The sequence below is a fragment of the Lipophrys pholis genome, assembly GCF_963383615.2.
Source record: "Lipophrys pholis genome assembly, chromosome: 1".
NCBI classification, from domain to species: domain Eukaryota; kingdom Metazoa; phylum Chordata; class Actinopteri; order Blenniiformes; family Blenniidae; genus Lipophrys; species Lipophrys pholis.
Window position 1 is genome coordinate 47686208 of NC_137635.1, and position 13342 is coordinate 47699549.

Here is a 13342-nt window from a genome sequence, read left to right on the forward strand (position 1 = left end):
TTAAAAACTTCCGGGGTTAAAGAAAAATAGATAGGAAAGTAGATAGGAGGGACTATTCGGATGTACCCATAGAGAGAAACAGTCATCAGGGACGATGAGAGCGGTTGGAAATAATGTAGATAGATAGAACTAGCAAATGGCGGTAATGCAACTTTATGGATGCAAATTGTTGTTAAACCCAAAAGAAGAAGAAGAAGAAGAAGAAGAAGAAGAAGAAGAAGAAGAAGAAGAAGAAAGCAATAGAATATTCCATCATCAAGAGCCACAATGTCAACAAATCTTTTCTGTACTTAATTTAGTGTATTCTATTTATTCTATAGTGAAACTAGAAAGGTCCAGAGAAAATTTTGTGCCTGCCTCTTATTCTTTCTCTGCGTCTCCCTGGCAACAGGCACTGATCTTCTTTTATCCCCTTTGCTCTCCACCATGAGGTGCCTCTCCCATCCACTTTATTTGGGACACTTTTTTCAGTTTTTTTTTTTTATTTATTCGAAAACGGTTCGCTGAATTCTTAACAAAAGACATAGCAACATATTCCTGAACCTTCCTTACGTTTTGAGGTGCTTTTTATATCCGTGCTCCCCAAAAGGGACTAGTTACTGAAGAAAAAACTGCAAAAATAAAAATAAATGGCTGCCTTGGATAGCTTGCACCACACCACTCGGGCAGGCACAAGAATTAAACTCCAAAATAGGGTGAATTACATGATATTATTTTTAGATCTTAGTTCTTTTTGTCCATTCACTCTTTCCACATGTTTTGCCCTCAATTGATTGTAGACGATGTACGGTAATTTTTGTTCCCACTGTCCCTGAAGGCAGCATCATTCTGTACCATCGAGGGGCTATCGAGCAGCTATTGGCTTCACTAAACACTCGATTAGTCACAAATGCCATGAACAAGACAACTCTTATATCGTAGGGGCGGAAGAATGGTTTGCGTTAGGCTCTCAATGTTCAACTAAGCCGAGTTAGAAATGCGGGAGGTGTTTGTCAGGGTTTGTTTTTAGCTGTTAGCTGCTAGCTGCTAGCAGTGTTTACATCCGAGCTGAAGTGAAGTTTTTGGAAACAGTTTTTATTCAGCAGAATCAATCTTTTTATCCGAGTATGGACAAGTTTGTAGTGAAGCTTCCCAAAGGAGAAACATTTAAAAAACCGAAGAGTGACGAAAAGGTTTACAAACAAGCCACGATTGAATCCTTACGGGTGAGCTACCATATGTTCTTTTTTATTTTTTAATGAATGAACGTAATGAGTAAACATTGGCAGTGTTTTTAATGAATGTGTGTCATTATTCAAGAGGGTGGTCGTGATTGAGGACATAAAGCGGTATAAATCCATGCTGGAGCTGGAAGGACAAAGCCCAGCAAACCTCCTGACTGCCCTGACTGAGCTGAGTAAGAAGATCCCATCCAGAGAAGTGCTCAAGTCCACTAAAATAGGTAAACACAAGAAGCCGGTGGGTGCGAAGACATTGTGTTTGAGCTTTTTCCTTTCATTTCTGTGCAGATGTATCAGAGTGCAGTATGGCAAAAACACCTGTTCCTCCATCCAAGCTGTTGGCATAACTGTAGAATTTGGACAGCTAAAGAAAACACACTTTATTCATCCCTTTTGGGGAAAATCTTTTTTATTTCCGCTTTGACCCGTCATATTTCTAGGTGAGCAGCCACATTGGGACGCTCCGGGTAGCTGATGGGGGTCAAGAGTCTTGCTCAATGGTAACATGTCCGCTGTCGGATTTGAACTTGTGATGTCCTGAGCCCAAATCCACTTCTCTGACCTCAGTCACCACTGCTTCACATGCAAACGCCACACAGAAAGAGCCCCAAGTTTAAACCAGGGACTCGCTTTCAAAACAGACTTTTAACCACTCCCCCGCTGTGCAATCCTCAACTGATGTCATGCAAACAAGGTAAATAACTTGCAAACCCCACACAGAAAGGCCCTCTGGTAATTTAACCCGGCCATTCCTAACCCTTCTACACATGTAATGTCATCCACAAATGTTTACCGTGAAAACTACTGGAACACATGTATTTGTATCTCCAGTTACAGTTCTGCGTCTTGTACACACACTTTGTTAGAAGTAACGACTCCTGCACCCTGCCATGCCAAGTTGACTAAAGCAATATAGAGGATGGAGGCTTTTTTTCTCTATAAGTAGAATTTCTCTTTGAAATGACATTAATATATAAATCCATATCTTGACTGACTCATACTGACGCTCCAGCTGCCATACTTCCCAGCAATAACAAAGGTGTTTAATTTTTTTTCGTCGACGTCATTCCTCCACTGTTGCATCTACTTTATTTGTTGCTGTACTGCAATAAATCATCGTCTTCGGTCGTGTCCTGCCATGTCTGCCATGTCCGCCACTGTTTAAAGTGAGGATCAGGCATCGCGCCAGTGGAGTCAACTTGGCTCGATGCCCTCTTCCAATGGGAGTGTCCACGGTGCAAAATCATCCATTTGTGAGCAATTTTTCCCCAAACAAAAACTTCAAGCCTTTGTCAAATACTGCACACTTTGCTCAAATCTAATGAGTACATTGATTTGTTAACAGCTGACCCCCGGTAGCTTTTCTCGAGGATTCACTTACTTTATCTGTTTGCACTGTGAATGTTAAACAGCTCAGTAAAGACATGAATGTAGATAATTGGAAGATATTCTAATTGTTTGTGTGGCATCGGTTTAAGTGCGTTACGTGATCTATAGCGACTTTGATGCGTTTTACGAGCAATTCTTGCAGAAAACGAGCTCACATCCTTCCCTCCTGCCTCTGTATATCACTGTGTAGACTAATGCACTATTGATGTGGAAACTATAACCGCACATTGTGAAGTCATAAAAAGTTTTGATGTTATTTCCAGTAGCACACATTGCAGAGGCAAATCAATTCAAACTCACATAGTCATTCAGGGCCTGGCACTGCATTGTTATGGCAGCATTATAACTCACAAGCGCAAACTGCTATCAAAGCTGTATTTATCTCATAAATGCCAGACTAGTCATCAAACTAACAATATTCAAATGACTTCAAGTAACGTAATGAGAACCCCTCGTCTCTCCTAAGGTCACACTGTCAACAAAATGCGAAAGCATCTGGACCCTCAGGTGAGCTCAATGGCAGCGAAAGTGTACACTGACTGGAGGACATTCATCGAGGAGAATTCCAATAAGCCGGCTATTGAAGTGCGCTCAGACAAACAATCTGAAGGACTCAGGATCAACGCCAGAAAACTAATGTCTGAAGCGCTGGAGGTCAAGGTGAGAAGAGCAGAGACGTGAAGTTCAGTGTCGTGTGTTCAGTTCACTACCTTCACTGTTGTTGGGTTTTTTTTGTTTTTTTTTTAATGTTAATGTCCCTTTTCTTTTGTGTGATCTCCAGGAGGATTCTGGCCTCATCGACAACATTGAGAGGGAAGTGTTTCATCGGAGCTCCCGGTTGGTCAGCAGCTCGTACAGACGGACCGTCAGAGCGCTGGTCTTTGCCTTCAAACACAACCCCGACGTCAGGACGCAGGTTAAAGACGGCTCAATGACAGTAAACCAGCTGGTTTCCAAATACAAGAAATGACTGAAAACGTTTTTTTTATTCCATTTCTTTTGAGGCACAATATTTCATGTTTTTCTAGAAGAAAAAAAAACAAAGGTAGAAAAATACTTTGACACTTTGTGGCACATCAGTATCTTCCCGCTGTTTTTAACGATTCCTTTTGTAATATAACTGTATGATTTAGATTTTTTTTTTTTTTAATAATTTGAGTGAAGTGAATATTTTTAGATTTAAATCATAACATCTTTGGAGTTTTTTTATTCTGCTTTTAGGTGTATAATGTAGTATGTATATATATATATATATCACTAAAGAAGCACCAGCCAAACAATAGCTATCAGCATGAGAATGACAGCCAGCACACAAATGCTGATGAATACAATATCGCTCAAGTCATGCGGCTCGGCGTGGCGCTCCCCGACGTCGCCTTTATTGCTGTTGTCAGTCTGCTGGGCCTGCTCCTCCAGACGACGCTCCTCGGCAGAGATGATGGACACTGATGCGATCTTCCGCAGGGCATCGCACTGCACCTTATATTCCTGCAGATTCTGCTGCTTCCCGTCGGAGAAATCGATGTAGAGTTTGTTTACAAGCATGGTGATGTTCCTGTGTTTCTGCCCACATCCCCCCCCCCAAAAAAAGAAAATCTTTACCCGGAGCAGGATGCAATCGTTGAATCATTATTACACTGCACGAGTAAGTAAGACCACTCACCTGGCTGGCAGTTCCGCAGTTGACGAACTGAGCGAGTATTTTATATGCCGTGGGCGTCAGCTGTGCTATGCAGGATGGGTTTCCCAGGTAGATGCTTTCACGCTCCAGCTGAGGTAGAGACTGCTGGGGTATCAGAATAGTAAACTCTGACCTTGTGCAGCTAACATTTACAGGCACCACTTGAATTCAGGAAGGAAGGAAAAAAAGACAAGTTTACACTTTTTTTTTTTTTTTAAAGAAAGGGCAAACCTTGTACTTGATAGAAAGAGCAGAACGTGTTAAACCTGCCGTTCCGAGTTCATTACCTCCAAGATACGAGGCGGTGAATCCCCGGTGAGCCTCGTCTCTGTCCGTGCTGAGAACCACCAGCAACCTGTTGCCCCTGGAGATGAGAGACGGAGGATGCTCGCGCCCACAGAAGCGACCCAGCATGGCGTCCGCCTCGCTGTCTCCGTCGTAGACCGCTACGGAGTCGTAGTCGCACTCCTCGGACAGACTGTTGCGATCCTCCAGATCCATCACGGGGAAGAAGAGTTTGATGCGGTAGCCGGCAGCCAGAGTGACGCTCCAGTGGCAGTTGATGTTGTTTGGGTAGATGTTGGGGAAATGTGGGCTGCTGAAGTTGCCGCTCACAGCCGACAGGACTTGTTGGCATTCACCTGGATGAAGACGGAACAGACTTTGTTAGACTTGAACGGAGCCGAGCAAGCCGTTGCCATTCCTCCAGCCACAAAGTGATCTGTGTCCCAAGTCACATGTCGATGTACAGTTGTGTTGATCTTCTCCTGCAACTCTCAATAAAAACGACGACGGACTCTCAGAACCGTGAACTATTTGTTTTGAACTCATTTCACTTCAGGGGCCACAGACACACTAGTTTGATCTCAAATGGGCCAGACCAGTTAATAATCTGTATATATAAAACACACGACAAACCTGTAATTTGAATTTCAACAGTATTCTGTCTCAGTTCACCATGTGCCTCACAACTTAGGTTCCAGTTCGTATTATGATCAGAATCACTGATCTTTAATGGAGACACATTTCGAGATCTATGCAGTGATCCTGACATCATTAATGTCATAATTTCCTCACATCAGAATTTCATTTTGTGGGCTGGGGCCGTGTGTTTGACACCCTTCGTTTCAAACCTTTCACAGGCTTTTAAAATGTGAACAAACTGAATGTTATTGTGCTTTGAGAACTCACTCAAGGATGATCGCATTCATGTTCTGTGGCATGCTGAAATGTTTTCAAGCATTTGTTACATCTTTTTGTGAGACCTACAGCATGGTATGATGGATTTTTTTTTTTCTTTTTTAAATACACGGACCCAGTCCTAAATCGTATTCTCTAAAAGCGTAGTTATTTTTTCTGCATTTCTGGATTGTTCTGCGAATCTTTAACTCTTCACTCTGAATGAATTCTCCAGTTTCAAGGTTTTTCTGTTCTGAATTTGTGAGTGAATAGAGCTGGTTTGAATGTAACTTTCTCTCAGTTTGACAGGAGCAGTAAAAGCCAAAGCAAACCTTCCTACCTGAGTAATAGTAAGCCTTAAACCCCCGTCCTCCGATGTTAAAGTCGGACTTGAAGACGACCAGAAGCTGGTTAGAAGTGGTGACTGTGTTGGGGGGTTTGTCGGCCCCGCAGTATTTGCCGAGGTGGCGGTGGGTGACTGTCGGGCCGTCGAACACGGCCACGTAGTCAAAATTGCACCCCTCGTTGTTTTCCAGCTGGAAGTCCAAGAAGGCCAGGGTGACCACGCTCATGTTCGACACGTGGATGGCCCAGGAGCAGTCGGCGTTGTTGCTGTACTCCTGAGGATAGCCTGGGCTGGAGATCACACCGGACAGGCCCGTCAGGACCCCACCACACATGTCTGGAGAGATGGAAATGACACGAAGATTTCATGATGTTGGCAGTGTGTAGAACAGGAGGAGGCCTCAGTTAGACGTACTATAGTCCAGTGGTATCGAGCACTTTTGAGTTCAGGGCCATATTCAGCCTAATTTCATCTTGAGTGGGCCAGGCCAGTAAATTGGAGCCATAATAACATTTCAATTGAACCTTTTCCTTGTTGTGGCGCATACATGTCATGAAAATGTTCATATTTTCACAAAATCAAAGAATTACTTACGAAAATTTCTACAGTTTCAACATAAAGCCAATTTTAATGAAACATTCTGGTGCAAAATGCAGTGAAATGTAAAAAAAACCCTTTTACGATAGCTGTTGCTTTATGCATTTTTTTTTTTTTTTTTTTTTACAGACTCCCTGACAGCTTTGAGGAAAATACTAGTTAGATATCTTTCATGGCAGCATCACTGATATCTCAGCTCGGGTCTCAATTTTGTGTTGTGTTGTGTCCTCTCCTCTTAGGAAATTTGTAAAAATCTATGTTTTCTTCGAAATACGGACAATTTGCTTGGTGGTTTCGCCGGATTGGAACCTGTTGCTGGGTGGTTTTGGCCCACGGGCCTTGTGTTTGACAGAGTGAGAACTGCTGGAGTGAGGCTTGGTGATGAAATGTCTCATTAACTTTTGCTTATCCTTTGTAATAAACATTGCGACCAAGCAGTATTAGGCAGTCGCTGGTATTATTGTCACACGCTGGGATGACTCTCAGTCCTGCTTCAATACAACGTCTGAGTGGGTTTTCAGGTCATAAACTTCAGTTAAAGAAACGAGTTACAGTGCTCCCCCGGGGCGAGAGAAAATCCGCTCAAGAAGGCAGCTGGCCAACCAATTTCTCTCATATTGCATTAAATATAACAAAGTTACCTTTTCTGTAGCCAACGCTGAAGCCGCTGAAGGCCACGTGGCGGTCTGAATGGAAGATGATGGACATGACATTCCAGGAGGAGGTGAACTGAGGCGGGGAGATGTCACCGCAAAACGTCCCGAGCAGGTTCCCCTCGTCCTCGGATATGCCGTTGTAGATCTTGATGTGGTCGTAAGCGCAGCTGGCGTGGTACTCCAGCTCAAAGTGGTGGAAGGTGAGGAGGACAGACGAGCCCTCCGCCACCACGATCAGCCAGGTGCATTGGATGTTGTAGGGATAAAGGCCCGGGAAGTTTGGACTGGAGATGTTACCAGACGGAGCAGAGAGGATCCCTCCACATTTGACACCTTATAATCAAGAAGAAAAACATAAATAAACCTTTAGATCTGGGAAAAGATGTGGTTCATACCTTACATATGCATTTGACTATTTTTCGGGCTTTGTGAGAATGTGCTACAGGCTGGCATTGAAAAATCGAGGCCCAACGCTCTCTGTGTGTATACATATATATATTCACAACGCCTGCAAGATAAAGCACTCCCATGAAAGTTAAGCATTGTTCCATCAAGATAACAAATGGCAACTCACCTTTTTTGGAATCAGCCTTGTCAACGAGCAGTAGTAAATAAATCAGTATCGTCACCCTGAGACTCATGTTGTTATTGTTGATCTTGCTTTTGTCACACCTCAGCTGCAGTACCAGCAGACACACGGCAGCACAGCCTTGAGACATCAACAGCAAGAGCCTGTGGAGGTGAAAAAAAAAAAAAAAAGAAGGACTTTGAAAAATTCATCCACAGGCCGAATGAGGAACCCGATGCCTACCCAGGTCCGCGCGTTGCCCTTCTTCTCTAAATTTTAATGACTGATATCCAATGAGCATGAGTGGCTTGTCAGGACACTGTTTGGAGGGATGCTATACATATTTAATGATGGTCAAACACACACACACAAATACGTATGCACTGAGCAGCTACTGCGGGTGAAGTAGATAAAAAGACGGAGGGAAAACAAAAAGAGAGAGAAGGGTGATCCCATTTGTCAGCAATATAAATGAGTTCATTAGAAGGATTTAAAAAAGGGAAACATCCCAGAACTGTTGATATCACAAAGTAACAGGGAGCACAGAGTAGACATTGCTTGTGTATAAAAGCAGCTTAAGCATGCATTTGCATTTTAATGATCCTGAATATATATATATATATTTATATAAAACAAAAAGGTAAAGAATGATAATACTGGCTTTCTGTTAGTTTCCGGACAGTTGCACGTGAGGATAATGCTGTATGTGATGCTGTGGGCGGCCTGAGTGCAGTTTTAACTGTCGCTCACATTACACCTGATAAATTAATCATATGCTTTGCACGCCGCCTACTTTTTCATGTCAAATAAATGTGGAGTAGCATAAAGCACAGTTTGTGAAACAGAGCTGAGATATAAAGATCTGTGCTCATTATTCTGCAACAATACTGCAGCTGTGCTCATTTAGATTCAATATTTTATGTGGGAAGGTGTCTGCTTGTATGAGTCATTTTATTTTTTTATTTATTTTACTTTGTGCAAAACATTTGATTGCAAATATATTCCAGTAGTGGGGGAGCATAGAGGTAGACTGAATCCAGGTTTGATTGACCTGTCTAGAGTTTGGATGTTCGGCATCTGGATTAATTCAACAAGTTGATTTAAGGCCAGGTTTTTTTGTTGTGGATGGAGCTAGATGCTCCTCTTTTACCAGCTCTAATGCTAAACTATCAGCAATATAACAAGTTACTGGTTGAGTGGATGCACAAGCAGTGAGGCTGCATTGATCGCCTCCTGCAACTTTCAGTTCACCTGAACGTTTAAACTGGCTTCGAACTAACTACGTTTTATCTGAAAGCTGGCATTTACTTTGGCTTTATGCTGAATATTTGTTCCAGGGGTATAGTGGTCAGTTGTATTAAGCTGTATGTAAGTTGTATTGATCTCCTGATGCAAATTTTCAGAATGGAAAACAAACTAACACATTTAAACCAGCTGGGCTGAATTAAATCCAATCCTTTCCGATGCTTTAGGTGATCGGACGCCTGTTTGTGTTTGAATTCATTACTTTCACTTGATGACGAACATTTGTCCCTGTGTGGGCATGCATGGAGGTGTTGTGGTCAGCACTATTTCCTCATCGTGGGAAGATGTGCTCTTAGTGCCTCAGCCTTTTCCAAGAATCCAAAAATATTAATTATAGTAGGTTAACTGGTGACTCCAAATTGCATGGAGGTTTGGTAATCCCTCTGTTTTTTTCCCTGTGATGACCGGCTCCCCATTCATGGTTTCCATCTGGGGAGTCAAATACACTAATTTCATCTTGAGTGGGCTGGACTGTTAAAATAGAGCCATAATAACTTTTAAATTTAAACTTTAAAGATTTTCTTTGTTGTGGTGCAGCGTATACGTAATGAAAAAAGTGGATATTTTGGCAAAAACCAAACAATTACTACCAAAACTACAATCTCAACATGAAACCAATTTTAATTTGGTTTAGTTTATTTCATTTATTGTAAAAAACAAACAAACAAACAAACAAACAAACAAAACAACTCAATACACTACAGAACAAAAGTTTTCAAATTCCTGGATGAAAGGGAGCAGAAAGAAGATTAAACTTGTATACTCTGCCCCTTTATCTTAAATAATCATTTTCCATTGAAAATGAAAAGCAAACAGCAAATAACAAAAAAATCAAAATGACAATAATGTCCGAGCGGCCTGTATAGCCACTCTCGCTTATATCAGCATTCTATTTCAAAAACCAAACAAAACAACAAACAACAAACCCCAAAACACTTTCCCCGATGCCATTTCTTTGTATTTCAACAATAACCTGGTTTTCATCACTTTTTTTTTATTTATTTATTTATTTTTTAAATCTAGCGTGTAATGAAACCTGCTGGTGTAAAATACAGTGAACTGTCCATGAAACGGCTCCTCTCGCTGTTGCATTATGGGTGTTTTAACAAACTCACCCCAACAGCATGGCTTTGAGACTACTGCAGGTTCGCTATATATTTCATGGCAGCATCACCGATGTCTCAGCTCGGGTCTTGGTGTTGTGTTCGCTACTCTTAAGAAATTAGATTAATAGTTTAGTTTTTTTTTTTTTTATGATGCTTTGACCAGATTGGAGCCTCTTGCTGGCCGGTTTTAGCCGACAGACTTTATGTTTGACATACAGTCTTTCAGCTGCAGCCTCCCGTGACCCTTAAGTCATTTAAGGAGAGAAGACAGATGGACAGCTGCATTGTGGGATAACCAAGGTCACTTCTCTCAAACAAGCTCCTTTTTTCTTTTTTTTTTCAATGCTAATTTTGTTTACACTTTCTGTTTCTGGGAATCAGGATTCAACGCCTCTCAGACAGAGATTACCGACTGTCAATCACATCCTGTGACTCAAGCCGTCTGTTTTGGCAGTTTTACAGCTGAACAGTGCAGACATATGTAGACAATAATCCTGGCTCAATGGAGTGCATAACAGACAGAGAGATAAAGTACTCTTGGTAAAAGCCTATCCTGCAAATAAATGCTTGCTATTCCAGCAGTGCTGTGATGGCAGGGCTTTTAGAGAGGGTGTATCTAATGGCCTCGGTGAGCATCACGACTGCCTGCACAACCCTGCTAGATGGTGCTGTTACACCATGGAAACATGGTTCAAATCAGCACTGCGTTCATGAAAAAAAAAAAAAAAAAAAAGAAAAATAGAAGAAGAATAAAAAAAAACGCCATGCCAAGCTCCAAGCTGAAATAAATAAGAATGTGATTAAAATCAGTCAAGTGTTTTTCACACAGCGGTCCCTGGAACTAAAAATGAACCGCCTTGCCTTTGAATTTTAATTCTGTCCTCTCTGAAAGCTTGTCATTGTTCAAGGATGTGGATACTGGGCACTCGTTAAATGTGTTTCGGGAAGATATCGTGTGTTTTGAGCAATTAAGTCATCTATCAGCAAGTAAAAAAAATATAGAAAGACATGCGATGTGAATTTAAAAGTGGAACTTCAAACTAATAAAAAAAAAAAAAAAAAACAGGCGGTTGTTTCATTTTCCTGAGCTCAATCTTGTAATTCGAGTTTGGAAATGTATAAAGTAAATTGGATAATTGTTCAAAAAGAAACAATGCTAATAGATATTTGTAACATTTAAAGTGTAGTTATTGTTTTTGTCGTTGTTGTTTTTTTTAACCTGGAGTGATAAAAAGAGAATGTGGTGCAAAATGTATGTCATATTGACACTAATGTAATAAGTGTTTCGTGTGTGTGTGTGTGTGTGTGTGTGTGTGTGTGTGTGTGTGTGTGTGTGTGTGTGTGTGTGTGTGTGTGTGTGTGTGTGTGTGTGTGTGTGTGTGTGTTGTTTTAGTGGAAAGAAGCCAGGCATCTGGCATCTTTTAACCAAAACTGCATATGACAGGAGTATAAATATCTGTGTGATTTTGCAAAGAACAAAGAAAAAGAAGAGAGCGATAATCTGCTTTGGAATCATGTTTTCTCCCCCCCCCCTACGTTTGGATATATTATGTTCAAGGCAGCTATAAGAATAAGTGCTCTCTCTAATGAAGCCTCTCAGTACCTCTCGACATGGGGTGAATGCAGTGGGCTCTATATGTGCCACAGAATGTGAGAAAGTTAATGTTTCTGACAGCCTGCAGCTCAGCAAAAACATTTACATGTCATTTTACTGCATGCAGTACTGAGTCAGTATGATTGGAATTATAATAATTCTTAATGCATGCTGTTTTTCTGTAGATAAAGCCTCAGGATAACTCTGAGTTATAGTTGGATTGATGCTGCAGTGCTATGTTGTTTGTTGTTTTTACACTGGACTTGGTTGAAAGGACGTGAGAGCAGGTTCATTACAAACTCTTCTCAGTTACACAATTTTTCTGATCTAACTTTGGAGCATTTGCATTCCCGAAATTGGCAAGAACATTGCTCTGCTGTATTGAACCTGCCCCAACTGCAGCTTGTTCTCCCAATTGACTCCTCTTAAACCTGAACTGCTGCGCTTCTGCGAAAAATTCCACTTTCTTCATAAGGACAATATTGATATGTCATTTCACTGCCAATTTGCAGAGCTCTCAGATTGGATTATGGACCATAATGAGCTAAGCCTCACTCTGTAATTATGAGGGCAATGAAATTTGTTATTTGGGTTAAGGAACAGAAAGAAATGAAGGATTGACTTCTCCTGGCAAAGTGCTGCTACACAAGTGAAATGACATTTTTTCTATTGTTGCGAGTTTCTGTCATTTATACTAATTCAATTGCTTATTGGGAAAAATTGCTTCACTGAGAAATGACCTCAGAGATATGCATGTTTGCAGTTTTCCATAATAAATTATAGTGTTGCATTGAATGAATCAAGTGCTACCATAAACATATCAATTGATTCTTTGGAAAAGATACATATCCTCAGATATATAGTAGTTTTTTTTTATGTTTATATCGGAACGTTTTAGAAAAAACATTGAATAGAAAATTGAATCCGGTTATACTGTATGTCTTGTTTGATGCAATGAAGAGATGTGTATATGAATTAATAATAGTAAAATGTGAAATAAAACAGGAATTCAGAACAGAAAATCTTCCCTAACAGGCTGTAAAATGGTGAGTAAATGAGTCACATAGGACTGTTTCGACCAATATCTGGAGTATATCAATCTAATAGTTACGCCAAAGCGGCTCCCTGAGCTTAACCCTTGATCCCGGCCAACTCCACACAGTTTCAGAATACTTCTAATGCCCTCATGTGGCTGTCCAGCGGAGACTAGAAATAAGATTGGTTAACATGGAAAAAGGAAATTTCCCCAAGGGGATCAATAAAGTATGATTAGTGTAATTAGTTCAAACTCTAGACTTTAAAAATTTTTTGATACATTTGAACAGTGCTGTTATCAAATTGTTGTTGTTTTTTTGCAGTAAATAAATGTGATGTACATAGAGAACTACTGAAAATATGACACACTTAATGTTTACTTTATTCAAAGTTTCTGTGATTTGTTCTAAAGACATAACAAATCCTTAACAGCTGTCCTTATCTGGTATAGCAAAGTCAAACTGAATACATTTCTAAGAGTAAGCGTTTATTTCAACGGTTCAAAAAGAGAAAAACATTATTTACGAACCTAAAATGCACAGGTGTGTCTGTTGTGATGGTGCGTTCAAAGTTAGCTGGGAAATAATATCAGCGGCTAATAAACTTAAGTTGAAGTGACCTGCAAACATAATACCACAATGTCAGAAAATTCTTGCTTAACTCAAA

The 13342-nt window shown here is 40.7% G+C and overlaps 2 protein-coding genes across 2 annotated transcripts; one reads left to right on the top strand and one right to left on the bottom strand.

The window, feature by feature from the left end:
- Nucleotides 1–804: 804 nt before the first annotated feature.
- tceanc2 (transcription elongation factor A (SII) N-terminal and central domain containing 2) lies at nucleotides 805–3713 on the top strand. Its single transcript, XM_080480135.1, has 4 exons — nucleotides 805–1205; nucleotides 1300–1441; nucleotides 3076–3269; nucleotides 3391–3713. Exons 1-4 carry the CDS (start codon nucleotides 1107–1109, stop codon nucleotides 3577–3579), a joined length of 624 nt encoding a protein of 207 aa, XP_080336261.1. The 5' UTR covers nucleotides 805–1106; the 3' UTR covers nucleotides 3580–3713.
- Nucleotides 3714–3824: 111 nt separating this feature from the next.
- On the bottom strand, nucleotides 3825–7709 carry cdcp2 (CUB domain containing protein 2; the record flags this gene model as incomplete). The annotated part of the gene is made up of 6 exons (XM_080480126.1): nucleotides 3825–4172; nucleotides 4273–4451; nucleotides 4578–4931; nucleotides 5810–6151; nucleotides 7054–7401; nucleotides 7643–7709. The coding sequence occupies 6 exons, from the start codon at nucleotides 7707–7709 to the stop codon at nucleotides 3867–3869; spliced, it is 1596 nt and encodes a 531-aa protein (XP_080336252.1). The 3' UTR covers nucleotides 3825–3866.
- Nucleotides 7710–13342: the final 5633 nt, after the last annotated feature.

Coding starts and splice junctions, on each gene's coding strand:
- tceanc2 (XM_080480135.1), top strand. CDS start 1,107: ATGGACAAGTTTGTAGTGAAGCTTCCCAAAGGAGAAACATTTAAAAAA. Junction 1,442..3,075: donor GCTCAAGTCCACTAAAATAG/GTAAACACAAGA, acceptor GTCTCTCCTAAG/GTCACACTGTCAACAAAATG. Junction 3,270..3,390: donor CTGAAGCGCTGGAGGTCAAG/GTGAGAAGAGCA, acceptor TGTGATCTCCAG/GAGGATTCTGGCCTCATCGA.